The sequence below is a fragment of the Sorex fumeus genome, unplaced genomic scaffold (genome assembly GCF_029834395.1).
Source record: "Sorex fumeus unplaced genomic scaffold, SorFum_2.1 ptg000207l, whole genome shotgun sequence".
Taxonomy (NCBI): domain Eukaryota; kingdom Metazoa; phylum Chordata; class Mammalia; order Eulipotyphla; family Soricidae; genus Sorex; species Sorex fumeus.
The window spans coordinates 464878-483354 of record NW_026606264.1 but is presented as its reverse complement, the minus strand read 5'-3'; the positions used below and the strand labels follow the sequence as shown (position 1 = coordinate 483354).

At 66.8% G+C, this 18477-nt stretch overlaps 1 protein-coding gene across 16 annotated transcripts in view; it reads right to left on the bottom strand.

The window, feature by feature from the left end:
• LRRFIP1 (LRR binding FLII interacting protein 1) overlaps window positions 1-18477 on the bottom strand; it is a 76007-nt gene that overhangs the window by 24922 nt on the left and 32608 nt on the right. For 7 of the 16 annotated variants that reach the window (XM_056108317.1, XM_056108301.1, XM_056108303.1 and 4 more), the window contains exons 2-8: window positions 10546-10632; window positions 7087-7104; window positions 5493-5540; window positions 4868-4912; window positions 4301-4351; window positions 3908-3946; window positions 626-703 (exon numbers count right to left, since the gene is read on the bottom strand). In XM_056108317.1, coding sequence (XP_055964292.1) covers window positions 626-703; window positions 3908-3946; window positions 4301-4351; window positions 4868-4912; window positions 5493-5540; window positions 7087-7104; window positions 10546-10632 — 366 coding nt within the window. The remainder of the gene's footprint in view (window positions 1-625; window positions 704-3907; window positions 3947-4300; window positions 4352-4867; window positions 4913-5492; window positions 5541-7086; window positions 7105-10545; window positions 10633-18477) is intronic. The other 9 variants (XM_056108311.1, XM_056108312.1, XM_056108314.1 and 6 more) reach the window with 4 other exon arrangements.

Here is an 18477-nt window from a genome sequence, read left to right as displayed (position 1 = left end):
GATGGAGCAGGGTCCCGGGAGTACTGTAGGATGGAGCAGGGGACTGGGAGCACTGTGGGATGGAGCAGGGGACCGGGAGCACTGTGGGATGGTGCAGGGGACCGGGAGCACTGTGGGATGGAGCAGGGGACCGGGAGTACTATGGGATGGAGCAGGAGCCGCCCTATCTTCAGTGGACAGAAGTCTAGACCGCAGGAGGTGCCCAGCAGAAAGGCCTTTTCTAGGGTGAGTGTGGGGCCGTGCACCCAGCTCAGCATCTGTGTGCGGGGTAGGGATGTGCGTGCCGGCATGAGGGCCGGGCGGGTGCACCCTCCTGCACAGGGAAGGGGCGCCCGCTTCCCGGAGAGCGGTGGGGGGTTGGGGGGGCTCTGCTCGGTGCTTTCCAGGTTGTTTCCTGGACGCCTGTTGTGCCCAGGCGCGAACCCAGCCGGGAGCAATTGCTGGCAGGCGGAGAGGCCGGGCAGGATACGGCCAGCAGGCACAACAGTCCTGCTCTCTGAGGGCAGCCAATCGGGCTGCGTTCCGCGAGGTGTGGCCCCCAAAGTGAAAACAGAGAGAAAAAGCCTGAAGTGTGTCATCTCCGGGGTCCCCGCAGGAGGGTGAAAGCCAGAGGCAAGGGACACACCCAGCTTCCGTTCTGGGCTGGCCAGGCCTGAGAAGCAAGGCCACCGCTGGACAGGCTGAGGACGGAGCCGGAGAGTCCCTGGAATGAGAGAGAGTGGGGTGAAGCGAAGGGTCAGCTCTGTCCCTCTCTGAGCGGGACACTGCAAACCTGCAGCAAACCCGCAGCAAACCCACAGCAAACCTGTAGAACCTGCAACAAAATTGCAGCAAATTTGCAACAAAATTGCAGCAAACCCACAGCAAATCTGCAGCAAACCTGCAACAAAATTGCAGCAAGCCGGCAACAAAATTGCAGCAAACCTGCAACAAAATTGCAGCAAACCCACAGCAAACCTGCAGGGAACCCACAGCAAACCAACAGGCAATCCACGCTCCTGACAGGCCCTGCAGCGCAAGCAGGAAGGGCAGCCGTGCGGGAACCGGCAAAGGCGCCCGGGTTCCCGCTCATCAGAACCAACACCAGGGGCCATCCTCAAGCCCCGCCGCCTAAGGTCGGGGGACACGCGCACCCATGCACTTCGGTCACACATCTCTCCTGGCACGACAAACCGTGGGCAGGATGGGCGGCGTGGCCTCCCACGAGCCCAGGGAGCCTGGCCGGGGGACCCCCGGGACCACGTCCGTGCGTTTCTGCAGGCGGGGCCCCGTGGGCACGCGCTGCCCGAGTGTCCAGCTGGGCCCGGGGGGCGGAGGTGAGGAAGGGGCCCGGCCCGGCTCGATTCTATTTATTCCTCTTCCCTGGTCGCTCACATCCTGCTGCGGCTTCCTGCTGGGGAATTGCTTCTCGCTCAGCCAGGGCCTGCCTCCCCCCAGGACTGAGGGTCTCAGCCGCTGCGCCTCGCGGGGCCGTTTCCCGGGGCCCAGGGACGGTGCTGGGTCGGACAGGGACCCGGATTGCCGGAAACTGCTGCGTTGCAGTGACGCTCCAGGGGCGCCCGTGTTCTGAGTGTGAGTGTGAGCGTGTGTTTGTGCGTGTGTGTGCAAGTCTGTGTGACTGTGTGTGTGTGTGTGTGTGTGTGTGTGTGTGTGTGTGAGGCGTCGGGAGAGAAGCGAGTCCCCACACGCGCCCGAGACCCGCTGCCCCTCAGAGCTCAGGCTGGGCTGGCACCCACCAACATCTCCTCCCATGGGCAAGATGACGCCGAGAATCTGCCCGGGTCTCGGCTGTGGCTGGAATTCCGAGCCCCAAAGCAGTCAGGGGGGCTTTCCCTACTGACCCCCTTCTCTCCCCCCGTCCCCTCTGTCCACGCTAGCGGCAATCAAGGCACAACGCAGCCAGCCCGGCTGTGCCAGAGCGGGGCACGGGTCAGAGGCCAAGCTGGGCGAGGAAGGCCCTCAGGTGAGTGTGTCCCCAGGGTCCTGCTCAGGGATGCACGGGGGGGGGGGGGCGCTTAGCTCTCGCTCGGAGTCCCGCACCCCACGTGGTGCATGGAGCGACGCTGTGACGCTCTCAGGGCGACTTTGCACTGTCTGTGCACCCGGGATGATTCCCTCCTGGTCCTGCGTCCACCCTGAGCACCTACGGGGCCTCGGTCTCACCTGCGAGGGGCAGCAGTCACAGCGGCCTCCACAGCTGGAGCAGGGAGCGCCCTGGTCAGCCACAAGCTGGAAGCCACGGCAGAGCGAGTGTGCCGAGAGCACGTGGGGCCACACTGACACTGCTCCAGGGGGCGCCCTGGGGGCCCCCTACTGGGCCCCCCCACCTTCGCAGCCACATTTCCTGTCAGCCACGGGCCCCTCCTGGGTCCTCTTCTGAGGGGGGCCCGCTTCTGCCCAGTCCCCTTGGGGAAGTGCATCGGAGGGTCCTCAGTGTCTCCCCACGGCAGCTCAGAGCAGCATGTCTGAGCCACACTGCCACACTGGAACCACGTGGAAACGCAGCGTGTGGCCCCACCCCAGGGCTCCAGGCCCTGAACACATGCATGTGAGCACGAGCTGTGTCCCGCATACACACACACGTGTGAGCTCACACACACACACACACACACACACACACACACACACTGGCCATGGCAGGGGCAGGGGCCTAGAGGACCCACACTGCTGCCCCCACCGAGTGTGGCAGAACCACACATCTGGGGCCATCAGAGGACCTGCAGGCCAGGCCGTAACACACAGGGCGGCTGAACAGGGGGCCAAGTGGCCAGCCAGGACGAGAGTGGACCCCCAGGAGACTGGCCCAGAGTGTGTGTATGTGTGTGTGGGGGGGATATCATCCATCAGTGGAAAACAAAACTAGGGACAAATGTCATCTCAGTAGCTAAAGATCTTCCCGGGACACTCTGCGCAGACACAGCTGAGGGGGTTCAATCCCGGCGTCCCACACACTCCCCGGGAGTGATTCCCGCGTGCAGGGCCCGGAGTAAGCCCTGAGCACTCGGGCCTGGTCCAGAACCAAGACAATGGAAAGCTCAGAGGGCAGAGATACCCGCTCGTCACGCCCTCCACAGGGCAACGGGAGGCAGCGGGCGGGCGGGAGCCGAGACGGGGGAGGGGCGCGCGGTCTGAGCCGGACATGGGGCTCTCAGTTCAGCCCCTGCAAATGCCGAGAGCACCAGGATGAATCTCAGGACCCCCCGCCGCGCTCTGCCACCGTCCCATCCCAGGATGCAGCGCGACCCCTCCTGCTCCCCTCGGGGCTGAACTGGCAGGAAGCGCCTCGGCCGGCCCCGCACTGCACCCCGACGGTGAGGGGGGGCGAGGAAGCCCCCGCCCCGGGCTGGGTGCATGGTTATGGAGCTGCATCTCACAGATGAGGTGCGACCCTGCGAGAGCTTGATAAGGCAGCACCGGGCGCGGCGGGTGGGCTGGGGACGGGACATGCTCAGCCCAGCACAAGCCGCCCCACGGCCCAGACACGGAAGCCCAGGGCACTCCTCCCGTGGCGCCTCCCGTCCCGTCTGCCTTCCTGATGGCAATGGGAGAGAAACGTGAAGAAACTTCTAGAAAGGCGCAAAGCCAAGCTATGACTGGGACTGTCCGGCCGGGCCTTGCTCCTGTGGGCAGGGGCCGAGGGCATGTCCCCGCGTCAGACGCCCCCGAGTCGGTACCTGGCTGGCTGCCCAGCCCCGCCGCCCGCCGGCCCTACTGCGTCCACAGCAGCCGGGCCCACATGTGACCCGAGGCCGGCACTCAACCCCCAGGAGAGGGTGCCCGGCCGGGATGGTGCCACGGGGCCCTGCCCAGCCCAGCTCCCGGCCCCCCGCCCTGCAGCCACGGCTAGTGGGAACATGCGAGTTAGCGGTACACGGCACACGGCACATGCAGGCACTCGGCAGCTCACCCAGGCGCAGGCGCCCCTGTGCTCCGTGTCCAGCTGGGACTGCGGGAGGAGGGCAGAGGCGGGGGCTGAGGTGCTGCCAGCCCCTCCCGCTTCACCCCCGCGTACTCGGGCTCCTCCTGGTGGGGCCCAGGTCTGCGTGTGCAAGGCTTGCGGCCTCACCCTGTCCAGGGCCTGGCCTCCTGCGCGTGTGAGAACTCAGGGACAGGCAGGACGGGGAGCGGAATGGGGTGGGGGGGTGGAGGGGGGCGCTCACCCTGCTCCAGCTCGGGCCAGTTCCCTGCCCTGCCCAGCGGGAGACCCTTCAGCGCCCCCCTCGTGCGGCCAGGAAGGGGGCGGGGGGCGGGGGGCACCTGACCCGTGACCAGTGCCAGGCCGGCCACTGTGGGAACTGACCCTCCAGCTGCCCCGGCTCCCCAGGGACGCCCGCTCCTCCATGTCACAGGCCTGGGGAGAGAGGACGGGCAGGCGTGAGCCAGCGGGCACCCGGGGGTCCCTCCCCAACACAGGCCTGCTCTGGGCACGCAGCTTCAGGCGCACTGAGTGCCCCGATGCTGTGCCCGTGACCCAGACAGGCTCGAAACGCCCACACGGCAAACGAGCCGGGGGCCTGCTGCGAGAGCAGCGGCCGCCTGAGCCCAAGCCCGACCCCGACCCCAACCCGACCCCCGACCCGACCACCAACTTCAACCCGACCCCAACCCGACCCCTGACCTGACCCCCAACTTCAACCCGACCCCAACCCTGAGCCCGACCCTGACCCCAACCCGACCCCAACCCTGAACCCTACCCCGGCCCCAACCTGACCCCCGACCTGACCCTGACCCCAACCCAACCCCAACCCCGCCCGGCGCCACCATGGTGCCACGCCCCAAGGTCAGGCCCTGAAACCATGACCCCCCCCCCCCCCCCCCGAGTTAGAGCCGAGAGCTCCAAGAGACTCCGGCTTCCCCGGGCACTGACCGAGGACTGTCTCCGGGACCGGGCAGAGCAGTGCTCACTGTCTTCCTGCCAAAGCAGCCGGGAGGGAAAGAGGGAAGGTCAGACGGACGGACGGACAGATGGATGGATGGACGCGTGAGCCGCGGACGGCGCGGCTGGCTGCCGATGCCCCCCTCTCTCCGGCAGGCAGGCCGGGTGGTTTGCGTCCAGGGGCCGTCCCCGCCTCCACAGCCCCACCCTGAGACCACCCGCTCTCCCCACAGACCGCCTGCCTCTGGGGGTCGGGGGAGGCCAGGGACGGGCTTGCTCTGGGGTCTGTCCCACCAGGCGGGGCCTCTCGGCTCCAGGTGCTTCTCTGTGATGCCCAGCGGCAGTGGGCACTGCCGGGGTCCGGCAACTGACGGGGTGGGGCGCAGCGGTCTGCAGCCCTCTGTGCACTCGGGCACCCCCCCGCCCCGAAAGCAGCGGGCTGCAGACCCCCAGGCCAGCCCCCACCAGCCACAGCCAGGCCCGGCCAGCCCCGGGCTGAGTGCCCAGCAGCCGGCCTCTCGGAACTCAATTACGGGGCCCTGGGCTCGGCCTGGACAGTCACGCGACCTGGAATCCAATTCTGAAGCCTGACACTCCCCCGGGGGCCCCGGCCTACCATCCACTGCTCGATGTCACCCCATCTCGCATCCAGCCCGTAATATTTCTGAAGACGGAAGGGAGAGCAGATTAGACTCGGCTGAAACGGCCTTTAAACTGGAGCTGCTGCCACATGCGCAGGGGCGGGAAGGGGGAGGGGCGGAGGGAGAGAGAGGGAGCGTGAGGGAGAGACGGAGGGAGAGAGGGAGGAGAGGGAGGGAGAGAAGGGAGAGAGAGGGAGGGAGGGCAGCATCCCTCTGTCCAGCCCAGTGACCGCTGTCCCCTCCGTGGGCCGTCCCTCCCCGTGCGGGGTTAGTCACAGCAGCACGGCAAACCCGGAGCCTCGGCAGAGCAGGTTAGCTGTGGGCATGCTGGCCGCGCAGAGTGGGCAGTGAGCGGGATGGAGCCGTGATAAGCGGTGCCCCCAGCCAAGGCCCCTGGCGCTCTGGGCACGGCCCAGCCAGGCCCCGCCCCACCTCCATGGACATCATCCACTGTGCGCTCTGGACTCGCGATTCCTGCCCTCGGGACAGGGGATGGACACGGGGCCACGCCTGGGAGGGCTTGGGGGTCACTCCTGGCGGTGGCGCCGGCTCACGGGCCCCTCCTCCAAAAGGAGCCAGCTCCTCACTCTGGAACCCAGATGGGCCAAGGGCTGAGGACGTCCTGGGGGACTTCAGGGTCCAGTGCACTCCGAAACAAGCTTGCTCCCTCCCTCCTTCCTCCCTCCCTTCCTTCCTCCTTTCCTCTTTCTCTTCTTCCTTCTTGACAGTGTCGGGGACTGAACCCAGGCTGCACACAGGTGAAGCCAGTGCTGGGTGTCTGAGCTGCCTCCTGCTGGCAGCATCATAGGACCACGGGCGTGGGGACCGGGGTCTGAGGTGCTGGGTGCTGAAGTGCTGGGTGCTGGGGGCGGGGGGCTGGGTGCCGGGGCGGAGTAAGCTGGGCCTGGTCTGTCTGCCTAGCCCCGCAGCCGTCCTCTCGCTCGATTTCCTCATGTCCCTCCCAAGAGCGGGGGCGCGGCTGTCAGGCAGAGCAGCGGGGTAGGCGGTAGTAAGGGGCAGCGCTGGGCGGGAGGGCCCGCCACAGAGTCACGTGACTTGGGGTTTCTCTCCAGGGCCACCCGGCTCCCTGTGTGCCCGCCTGTGGCCTCGCGCCTCGGGTGGGCTGGCCTTAAGCTCTGGCTCCCTGCGGCCGGCATCGCTCTACTCCATCACTCAGATTTTTCAATCGCTACGTAATCAACTTTTTTGGTCTGTTTCGTGGCCACTGCCGTCCATGCTCGGGCCTGACTCCTGGTAGGACTCAGGGAGCACACGGGACCCGGAACCAGCCCAGAGCAGCTGTGTGCGGGGCAGGCGCGCTCCCCGCCGGGCCTGAGGTCGAACCTCACGGATGGGAACCTGATCGGAAAACCTTCGCCCCTCTTGCTCGCCGGGCTGCCCGTGTCCCGGCGTGTGATCTTACTGCCCGAGAACCAGCCTCCTTCTCGAGCACTGACTCCTGAGTAGAGAGGCTGTCAGCCATGCATGCAGGCAGCCCGAGGGGGCTGAGCACTGTTGCTGAGCCGAGCGGGAGGAGCGTGGAGGCGGGCATGCGCGGGGAGCAGTTACCTTCTGGACCTGATAGATCTGCAGGGAAGGGCAGAGAAACGGCAGAGTCAGAGGAGACAGTTGGGAAGATGCAGAGAGAGAGAGAGAGAGAGAGCAGAGGCCCGGGGCCAGGCCAGGTCAGGAGACAGCCACGTGTGAGGGACAGCCCAGGCGCCTCCACAGACTCGGCCATAATTTACTTTCCATTCTGCGTTAGAGAATGACACTGGGCTGCCACCCCCCAGGGTCACCACCAGGACCCGAGGCCCCTGAGCCTCGGCAGGCTCCGGAAGCTTGTTCATCTTCAATGCAGCGTTCCTTCCCACGGGAGTGAAAGTTTAACCAAGGCAGAGCACAGAAACGGCGTCAGTGCAAAGTCCCCGGGGCACATTCACACGGAACGAAAACAGGGTTTCACGCCCCGAATCCAGTAGACACAAACTGACCGGGAGCCCCAGCTGAGCTGAACCGGGGTAAGTGGCCCCGTCCCTACATCTGAGACAGGTAATGGTCTCAGTCATTCGCTCATTCACTCATTCAATCAGTGTTCATTCACTCATTCATTCATTCACTCATTCATTCAGTCATTTGTTCATTCACTCATTCGTTCATTTAACACCGACTTGACTGGACTTCCCACATGGTAAGCCTGGAGTGTGGCATGTTCTGGCCTCCCGTGTCTCAGTGTTCTGACAACACACAACACCACAGAGCTCGGCCTCCAACCGAGCACGTCCTTGCGGTCCCTGCGGTCACCGGGACGTGCGCCCCCCCGGGTCTCACTCAGCCCGCGGGGGTCCAACAGAACAGCTGGTTCCAGATCCTTCTTCCCTGACGCCCACCCAAGGGGCCGGGTCGGGAGGTCCTGCCACAGCCCAAGCACCGCCGGGGCCTGCAGCCAGTGACCCCGGCCAGCTCCCACGCTCCCCCCCAGGCCTGGAGTCAGACCCCCCTCACCTCCTCCCTGCGCATGTGTGGGAAGCCACAGCCCAGGGGGCCCAGGCCCTCGGCCCAGCCCCCGCTTTCTCCTCTCCCGGGCCTCAGGGACCCCCGACCCACAGGCAGGGAGACGCACCTCAGCCCACACCCCAGAGACCCGGCCCCCCATGCGGACAGAGGCCAGCCCCCTCCCCAGGAATGGACAGCCAGACCCCTTCCTCAGTGCACCCGGGCAGCCCTGGGCCTCTGGCGAAGGCTTTGCTGGGATCACGGGGCAGGGCCGCTGCCCGATGACGGGACGGGGTTTCTCGGCGCACTGGTCCAACCGGTCGGCAGAGCACACTCATTCCCACTGGGTCAACAACTTCAAATGCCAGCCCGGTCAGGTGTGAACCCCGAAGTCATGTTAGCAGCTCCTAGAAGTAGCCTGAGCCAGGATGTGGCCACAGGAAGTCCAGGGGACGCCCATGGCCAAGACCCTCTCCAGAGGGGACAACCCACGCCCCAAACACGGCCCACCCACACCTGTGGGCTGCAACGTGGAGATGCCCTCAGGCTGCAGCGGGCAGCGCCTGGGGCACATGGGCACCTGCCAGTGCCCCCCACTGGCTGGTCCTGTCTGTGCCTGTCCTTCACCGAGCCTGGATCCTGTGTGGGTCACCGGAAAACCTTCCGAACCGCCCTGGAGGTGGACACGAACGACAGACAGGACAGACTTGGAGCCCCACAGGGCTTCGCCCCAACACAGTGGCTCCTGGATGTCCCCTCAGGCTGCCCGGCCTGGCTCCAACAGCCCAGCCCCCAGAAACAGAACTCCCCCGCAGCTCTGTGACAGCCTGTGATGTGGGGAGCAGAGCGGGGAGGTGCACCAGGGACAGACAGACAAGACACACACGCACACACATGCACACGCATGCATACACACCCACATGTGTCAGGGACAGACACACACTTGTACACATATACCCATATGTGCACACACTGCACACACACCCACACAAGCACGCACACACATGCACCCGCACACACCCACACGTACACACGCAAAGATGCGCACACACACATGTACACGTGTCCCCCAGCACCTCTGCCAGGAGCGGCATGGCGAGGTGGCCTGACTGCCCACACACACTGGGCAGAAGCTGAGCAGGACGGTGGGCTCCCCAGCAGAGGTGATGCACACAGGCTGTGGCAGTAACACAGTGACCTTGCTCCAGCCCACCCTGGAGATGACCACAGATGCGCCTTGGAGGCTCCCGGGTGACCAGTCCCGGCCAGGCCCTGCCCTGGCGCGTGGAAGTTCCCACATCCACTCCTCACCCGCTGTGGAGACCGGGGGGGGGGGGGCGCGTATGCCCCCAGTGACGCCTCAGCCCCCAGAGCGACCCCAACCGCAAAGCCACACCAGCGCGGCCGTCCCGGCAATGCCCGAGAGTCCAGTCGCATGTGGAATTCATGGCTGGGAGGCCCAGAGAAACCGTGTCCTTGAGGAAACGGGGAAACAGACCCGGAGGGGCCCCAGGTCCTCTAGGGACTCCCATGGGAGGCGACATGGCCTGTGAGCAGCGGCCCTCTGCCCGCCCTGCACCTCTGCCAGGCGTGTCCCATGACCCTGCCAGCCGCGGGCAGGCTGACCCTGCCAACAGGCACACCGCCCGCGGAGCCCTTTTCCACCTGAACCCAGGGCTGGGAGACCGCGTCCACGCAGCCAGCAGTCTCTGACATGGCCAGAGCTGGGGCCTGGCTCACCATCCACCTCTCGGTCACTCTCTGCGGCTGCGAAAAGCGCCGCAGGGCAGAGGGCGGCCCACGTGACGGCAGAGGCTGCTGGAGCAGGTGTGCAAACAGTCCTGCCCGCCCCAGCCAGCCAGGCCCCCAACTGCGGGGGAGGGGACGGGGAAGGGGCTGTCCCCTTCCCATCCCCCATCCCAGCCAGGTCTCCAGCCACGGCGGGGGGGTGCATACTCCCGGCCCCCAAAGTGCACACCCCCCTTCACTAGCCCAGCCCAGGGACACACGCCCACCCACAGATGAGCCCAGGGGCACCCACCCATGGACGAGCTCAGGGACATCTGCCCACCTACGGACGAGCCGGGCCTGGTGGGTGGGTGACAAGGCAGCCACCTTCACATTCCCCAGACTCAGGGCGTCGGCCTGGGGTTCCCGGCCAGCACCCAGCTGCTCTGGGCCTGAAGGCGGCAGAGCTGGGGGGATCCCCGCAGGGGTTGGGAGGCGGGGTCTGTGTGCAGGGTCTGCCTGGGAGCCCCGAGTGTGCTGGGGGCGGTGGTGAGCCGGGATCCCGTGTGTGGGGGGGGATGGGGGGTGGGGGAGGTGGGGGGTTGGAGTCCCGTGTGGGGGGTTGTTGGGGTCCCGTGTGTGTTCTGGGGGGCTGGTCCCCGCCCTCAGCTGCTTGTGGGCTTCCGGGCTCGCCTGCACGGAGCTGTGCGCCTCCCTGCCGACCTTGGACGAGGTCAGCCAGGTGCCCCGAGGACACTGGGCGTGGCCGCGGCCCGGCCGCAGGTGCCACCCGCCCGCCCTTACCTCCTTCTGCTGCCGCTCCAGCTCCTTCATCCTGATCTCTCGGGCTTCCGCGCGGGCCGCACGCTTGGCCGCCAGCCGGGCCTCCGCCTGCAAGAGACCCGGGCCAGGTGAGAACAGCGACAGTGGGCAGCGGGCAGTGGGCAGGCCGCCCCGACAGGACCCTGTGCGCCCGCTGCTACCCAGCGGCTCCCACAGCGGCTGAGAGGCTGCACAAGGACGTCGGGGCAGCCGCGCTATTCTGAGGCTTGAGACGGACCCTGCCCGAGCTCCTCCCCTCCTCCAGAGGCCTCAGAGGGGCACTGCGGCTGCCCGTTTCCTGACCAGAGAGGGGAAGGGCCTTGCTGAGGTCACACAGCCTGCCTGCCTGCAGACACGCCCACCCCAGGCAGCCTGGGGGGCCTCATGCTGGCGGCGACCCAGGACACCCCTATCTTCCCGCCTGACGAGGTCACTCGCTGTCCACTCCCTCTCCGCGCCCCCAGGTCTCAGTTTCCCGGGTTCCGGACAGGAGGGCGCAGAGTGGCCAAGTGTCCCCACAAACCCGCCCCCCACCCCCGCCCTGCCCTGCTTCTCCCTGTAGAGTTGGCCGCTACCCTCTCTGGTCAGGAAACCGCTTTGACTGTCCCTTAGGGTCGCGGCTTCTCTTTGGGGAAGGGGGTGCAGTTGCTTGGGAGCTCAGGGCACAGGGACCCTCCCCGGGGCATCGACCCCCCACCCCAGGGGCCAAGGACGTGGCCCCTCCTGGCCCTGCAGAGCCCGGGGGCAGTGCTGGGGGTTTCCCAGGCCCGAGAGCGGGGGGGGGGGGGGGGGGGGGGGGTCACCCCAGCGAGCCGCCTGTGGGATGGGGCCATGGGCCAGGCAGCCTTATCTGCCTGTGCAGCGCCTCAGGGCTCCCGTCTACACGGCCTCAGGCCGCAGGGGGCTTAGGACCGGGATTACCGGCCACACCGGCTTCCTCCAGCAGGGGACCAGATACTGCTGCCCACTGCTCCAGCCAGGGCAAGGCCCCCCAGTTCTGCCCCCACACTCCGCCCCCCGCCCCCACCCGCGGCTCTGCCACTGGCTTCACCCTCAGGAGAGACTCGGGGCTGTCACACGCCGACTCCTGACACGGGGACAGGCTGGAGGCTGCAGCTCAGACTGAGTCCAGAAGGCAGGTGGGCCTGACCTCATCAGGGACAAGGAGCAGGCAGGTGGTGCCGTGGCCTGACCTAGTCAGGGGCTGTAAGGTTCTAGAAGGTGCCTCTCTGCTGGGCTAGAACAGGAAGCTGGAGCGTGTGACCAGTCGTGTGACAAGGGACAAGCTCCTAAGAACTGAGGGCAGGGCCGGGCAACAGAGCAGGGTCCTATGACAGCAGGTGCCGCTCAGACACAGGCACAGGCTTCAGGAACCGGGACCCACACGCCGCAAGCACAGCTGGGGGAGCCAACGCCAGGGACGCCAGCTCAGAACCCCACTGCAGCGCACAGGGCAGGCCCCGAGGCCACGGCCACCGAGTGTGGCCCAGAGACCACGGCCACCGAGTGTGGCCCGAAGACCACAGCCACTGAGTGTGGCCCAGAACCACAGCCACCAAGTGTGGCCAAGAGACCACGGCCACCAACTGCGGAGCCTGAGACTGCAACCACTGAATACGGGCCCAGAGACCACGGCCACCGAGCATGGGAGCCCAGACATCACCCGGCGTGGCTCAGAGAATAGCACCTGCCCTGAGGCGGGAGGCCCAGAGTTTGATCCCAAGCACAAATGAAAGGGGAGAAAAGAGCCAATGACACAGGCCGGGCTCCAGAGAGCAGCGAGACACCCCAGCCCTCGGGAAACAGGGCAGGAGAGGACACGGCCACGTCCCAGCTGCCTGGGGAACTCTGGCAACAGAGTTGGAGGGCATCGGGGTGACCCCCTCAAAACAGGCCACACATATCCACCCCTGCTCGGCCACCGGCCAGTGGCCCAGGCTGAGGGTGCAAGGCAGGAGCCTCCCTCAGCCTCTGCTCGTTTCCCAACAAAACCTCTCATGGCCCCGAGCCGCCGGGTTCCTGTTCCACACATGGGGGTGGGGGGCTGATACGCAGCCTCGGTCTCTCCCCACCCCATGCTGCAGGACAAGCATGCCAAGCATGGGGCCTGGGCACAGGTGAGCACAGCCGGCTTATCCCGCTTCTGTCGGTGGCACCAGTGGTCGGGGGGGGCTGTGGGGAGGGAACCCTATGTGTGTGGGTACCCGGTGTGGGTTCCCTGTGTGTACCCTGTGCGTTGGGGTACCCTTGTGTTGGGGTACCCTATTTGGGGTACCATGGGGGGTACCCTGCGTGCTGGGGTACCGTGTGGGGTACCCTGTGTGCGGTGCCCTGTGTGAGCCCTGTGTATGGGCTCCTTCCACCTGTCAGAGCAAACTCAGCCTCACAGCTAGATAGCGGGTGGCCCCGGGGCTGAGCCTGGCCCCCATGTCCACCCCAGCCCCTCCTGGCCCCCAGCGCAAGGTCGCGTCTTCTGAACCCTCAGACCCTGGGCACACATTCCCTGTGAGGATGCAGCCAGGTGCTCTGGGGAGGCTTGTTCAGGGGGCGTTGGTGCTGAAGAGGCCTTGGGGGTCCCGGGCACGTGGAACAGCCCCAGTCAGCTGAGCCCACCGCAGCCAGCGGCGGCCACAGGGACACGACTCCCAGCGGCAAAGCTGTGCAGCAGGGGACACTAACCACAGACGCCGCGTCCTGTGGCAGTGGCCGCCCTTTACTGTGACCCTGGGGTGAAGCCACGGAAATCGTGGCTGTCCACGGAGGGGATGGCCACCCGCAAGCCCACTTCAGCTCCGCAGGGGATGTCGAAGGTGTGGGAGCAAGGGACCACGGGGCCTCAGGGCTGCCAGGGTCCCTCCCCATGCCCCCCACACTTCCCAAGGTCGGGGCCCTGGTGGCAGCCACGAACCCGGCAAGCCCCGCGGCATCTGATTCTGCCCCCTAGACAACTGACCACTGGCATCTCCTCCACAGTTCCAGAGACACACAGGGACGGGGACGGGGACGGGGACGGGGACAGGGTGGCCACCAGCATCCCTGGGTGTCGCGGCAGGCGAGTGCTGCCCAGTTCACTGAGGCCGGCCCCTAGGGAACACCCCTGCACTCCCGCTGTGGTCCCTGCGCCCCAAATCCCCGGAAATGTCTGGGAACCCCCCAGGTGGAAGAGTCCGGAGTCCATCCCAGATGAGGCTCCCGGTGACAGCCAAGCCGGGGCCCCCAGCAGGGACCGAGGGGAAAGGTGGACCCAGGACGGTGCTGGTGGCACACGGGCCACAGCAGAGTTGCCGAGGGAACACGCGGTGCTGTGGCTCCTTTGTTCACAGGATTCTTTCCCTTATTTAGAAAAATAAAGAGCATCAAATTTCTTCGTCCTGAAAACTGCCAGAAATAGAAACAGTGGTAAAACCGAGACTTCCCAACAGGCGTCGGGGGCAAACGCTGCGTCCGGAAGGGGCCAAAGTGGATGCCAGGGCCCGGCCTGGGGCTGACTGCAGACGGGCCCACAGTGGCCCCAACACCCGTCCACAGCGGGGCCAGCCCGGATACCAGCCCCTGCGCGCCAGCTGCGGGGCCTCAGCTTCCGCTTCCTGGACAGGAGGGGGGGTCTGTCCCCACAGGGACGTGCCGTGGGGAAGGCGGCTGCTGGCCCCAGGGGCTGAGGGCAGCTGGACAGCGGGTGCCCGGGGAAGTGGCTCCCGGGTGAGGGACATCCCAGGAGGGTGGGGCCATTCCCAAAGCACCCCCCCCAGGGAAACACCCCCCACGTGCCCGACACAGGAAATGGAGAGGTGAGAAAGGAGGGACTTTCACCGGGCCCTGGCAGGGGCGTGCGAACAGCACCGGAAATGACACCCCTTCCCTGCCCCCGAAGCCACCGGCAGGAAGGGCCCCACCATGAGGTCGCGACTCCATCACTGAGAGCACAGTGCCACGGCTCCATCACTGAGAATGCAGAGCCAGAGTGCAGAGGCCGCTTCTGCCCAGGGGAAGGAGAGGGTGTCTGGCCCAGTTTTTTGTTCTTTGATTTTAGAACTTTGGTTTGTTTTATAGGGTTTTATTTGGGGGTGGGGGGGTCCTGGAGTTCAGCAGGGGAGGAGGCTTTAGTATGAAACCAAACACGGCCAAAATGAATTATTAGAGCCTGATGTGGCCACAGCACCGCCTCCCCGCCGAAAAGAGAGAAGCGAATTCACTTCACGTTAGTCTAAGGCCTGGAAGCTGCCGTGAGAACAAATTCCTCCACTGAAAACAACCCAGCTGAGAGCATGGTGGGAAGCAGGAAGGTCATAAAAATTCCTCCTCCCCCTGGCCACGCGGGGGGCAGGACTCGAGATAGCCGGTCAGTAACCCGAGGCTGCCGGACTAATGCCCGACTAATGCCCTCCCCGTGCCCAGAAGTCCCGGCCAGCCGCTCCCGCGCTGAGTCACCCGCCCTCCCGGCATTGCCTTTTGAGGCGCAAACTCGGCCACCGCAGGCCGAGCCCCAGCTCCCAGCGGCAGATAAGGACCTCAGGCCAATCAGGTGACCAGCCACGGACCTCGCCCCAAAGGAGCTCCCACTATAAATAACCGCGCTTCCTGTGTAGGTATTCGAGGCGATTCAGGCTGAAAACTTTTTCTTTATATTCTGCTAAGGAGACTTCCGCCCCAGGCCCAGGCCGAACAGAAGCAAGCTCTCAAACCAGGGAAACTGAGTCACTCCAGCCTGGGAGAGCAGGCCCCCTCTGGGGGACCGGGGGAAGGACCCCCAACGCCAAGACCGGGGCTCAGAGGGGCGGGGGAGACGGGCCCGGCTGCAGGGGCGAATGAGCCGGTGGAGACAGACGAGATGGCATAAGCCGGGGAACCTGGAAGTTACGACAGCGGCCGGAACCAGCGGTTTCCGCACCGGCCACCAGCGCCTACGGCTGAGGCAGGATCCGGCTGACGCCTGGCCAGCTGACGTGGAACTTGGCAAATCCAAGCGTTCTGTCAATCCCAGGCTCTTGTCCCACACCGAGGTGGCTCTCTCCTCCCGGGGACACGGGGGCCCTTCACTCAGGCCCCGCGCCGTGTGCACCGGGGACTCCCCGGGAGCCCCCCGTGCTCTCCACTGACCGTCCAGCCTAACTTCTTCCCCAACAAGCGGGGACAGGTGGCGTCGGGCCTGAGCTCAGTTCCGCAGCAGCTGCCCAGAAAGCCCCGTCTCGCCGGCCTCTCCTGAGCCCAGCCCCACTCCAAAACCACCACAAGTTTTGGTTGTTGTTACTGAGAAAAAGCTTCTTTGGCTACGCCCCCTGCCCGCTGCCCAGATGCTCACATGCTCACAACACCTGTCTTCAGGGGGCCTGATCTGGCCCAGCTAGTCCTCAGCTCAGAGAGGAGACGGGGATACCCTGGACCCCAAGGAGTGGGGGACCGGCTTGGAGGCCTAGTTCAGGGGCGCCATCTCGGCCAGAACCTCTTCCACGCTGCGCCCCAGCTGCCCCTGGGGCCTGCCGGGCAGCGGGGGACAGAGGTGCCTGTCCGGCCAGCCCCTTCTCTGGTGGCTGGCCTCCTCTCCCCATCCTCGTTCTCCGTGTGGACTCTTCCGGGTCCCCTGATCAGGAAGGAGGCCCTTGACTCAGACTCATGCCTGGAGCCCCTCCTTTTGGGGGCCCTTCCCGCCTGTGATTCAGGGGCCTCAGGAACCAAAGAGGGGGCGGGGGAAGTCCAGCGAGGCTGTCACAGAGGGGACTCAGCCCCTTTGGCACACAGACGCTCTGCTGACCCCTTGGCTGTCACCCTGGGCCTACTTACACACGCACCCCAGAACCTACATATACACGCACTGCAGGGCCTACTAATGCATGGCACCCCTGGAACCTTATACACGCACCCCAGGATCTACTTAAATAGGGCACCCCCAGAACCTGCTTATACATGCACCCCCGGAATCTTATACACACACCGCAGGATCTTATACAGGGCACCCCAGAACCTTATACACGCGCCCCCAGACTCCTACACGGCTCTGCCTCTGCTGGCTGGAAGCTGCCCCGAGGGCAGGGCCGATTTATTCATCTGGAATCTTCCGTGCACGCCCAGGGATGATTAATCCCTACCTGGAGGAGGAGTAATTGTTAGGGCTCCCGCTTTTGTCACAAGGACTTGAGGGAGAAAGTCTAGGGGTGCGGTGGGGGGACCCTCTGGGCTCAGATCCCACCTTCGACCGCCCCCCTGGGCCGCCCCCCAGGCCGCAGACCTTCCCGCTCTCCCCATCCAAGTCCACTGCGGGCGAGGCCACGCCCACCGGCCCAGCACTGGCCGCAGACACCGGAAAGCAGGAAATCTCTGAGCGTCGCCCGGGAGACCGGCCGGAGTCCACGCGCGGACCCTGGGGCTGCGGGACGCGCCCAGTGCCCAGCGCTCCGGCAGGGACGCGCTCCAGGCGCGGCCAGCGGTGCCCGAGCTGGACCCCGGGCAGTGGCCGGCAGCCCGGAGATGCGGCCCCCGCGACTCCCCGCGGCCCGGCGCGCCCCGAAGTCCCGCGGGTCCGGCCACGCGGCCCAGTCGGGCGCCCACAGAACCGAGTCCCCGCGCCGCTCACCAGCCGCTGCGCCTCCGGACTCAGGCAATCCATCGCGGTCCGGCGGCCGGGCCGCTGCTGCCCCGCTGCCCGCGCGCGAACTGGCCCGGCCCGCGCCGCCCAGGGCGGACGCAGGTGCCCGGGACCGCCCCGCGCCCCGCCCGGACCCCGGACCCCGCGCCCCGCCCCGCCCCCGCCCCATCGGCCGCCCCGCCCTGGACACCGCCAGGAGCCCGCGCCCCGCGCCCCGCCCAGCGGTCTCGCCCCGCCCTGGACACCCTCTGGACTGCGCGCCAGGAGACCCCGACCCCGGACACTGCCGGGACCCCGCGCGCCGGGCGCCAGGAGACCCCCGCGCCCCGCCCCCGCGCCCCGCCCCGGACCCCCACCCGGACCCCGCGCCCCGCCCCAGGGGACCCGCCCCGTCGGGCCAACCCGCCCTGGACGCCCGCCAGGACCCCGCGCCCCGCCTCCAAGGGTCCCGCCCCGCCCTGGACACTCTATCGGACTCCTAGAGCCAGGAGAGCCGGACTCCGGACACCGCCCGAACCCACGCGCCGTTGGGCCGGCCCCGCCGTGGACACCGGCCCGAACCCCGCGCCCCGCCCCCGTGGCCGAGGCAGGCTACCAGGCACCGGAAACGCGAGGGAGAAAGGGACACCCCCGCCCAGCCCCCAGACCGGGGAGCTAGTGCAGGGGCCCTCGCTGGGGTGTGCGCCCACGAGGCCCGCGAGGGACCATGGGGCCCTCCGGGGCGCGGCCGGCCGGGGCGTGGCCTGAGAGGGGCGGGGCCTCGAGGGCGGAGCTTGCAGGACCGGGCATGAAAGAAGCGTGGCTTGCGCGGGGCGTGGTTTGAGCGGGGCGGGGCCTCGCGGGGCGGGGCTTGCAGGACGCGGAAGGCAAGAGGCATGGCTCGAGCGGGGCGGGGCCCGCGGCTCTTGTGGGGCGGGGCCTCGAGGGGCGTGGTTGCAGGGTCTGGGCATGCAAGAGGCATGGTCTGCGCGGGGCTTGAAGGAGGCGTATCCTGTGAGGGGCGGGGCTTGCAGAACGTGGGGCGGGGCTTGAAGGAGGCGTAACTTGTGTGGGCGGGGCCTCGAAGGGCGGGGCTTGCAGGGACCTAGCATGCAACAGGCGTGGCTTGCGCGGGGCGGGGCTTACCAGGTCTGGACATGCAAGAGGCGTGGCTTGTGAGGGGCGGGGCCTCGTGGTGTGGAACTTGCAGGATGCAGGCAAGCAAGAAGCAGGGCCTGCGCGGGGCGGGGCCTGCAGGAAACGTGCTTGGGGCGGGGCTTGAAGGAGGTGTAACTCGTGTGGGCGGGGCATCGAGGGGCTTGAAGGAGGCGTAACTTGTGTGGGCGGGGCCTCGA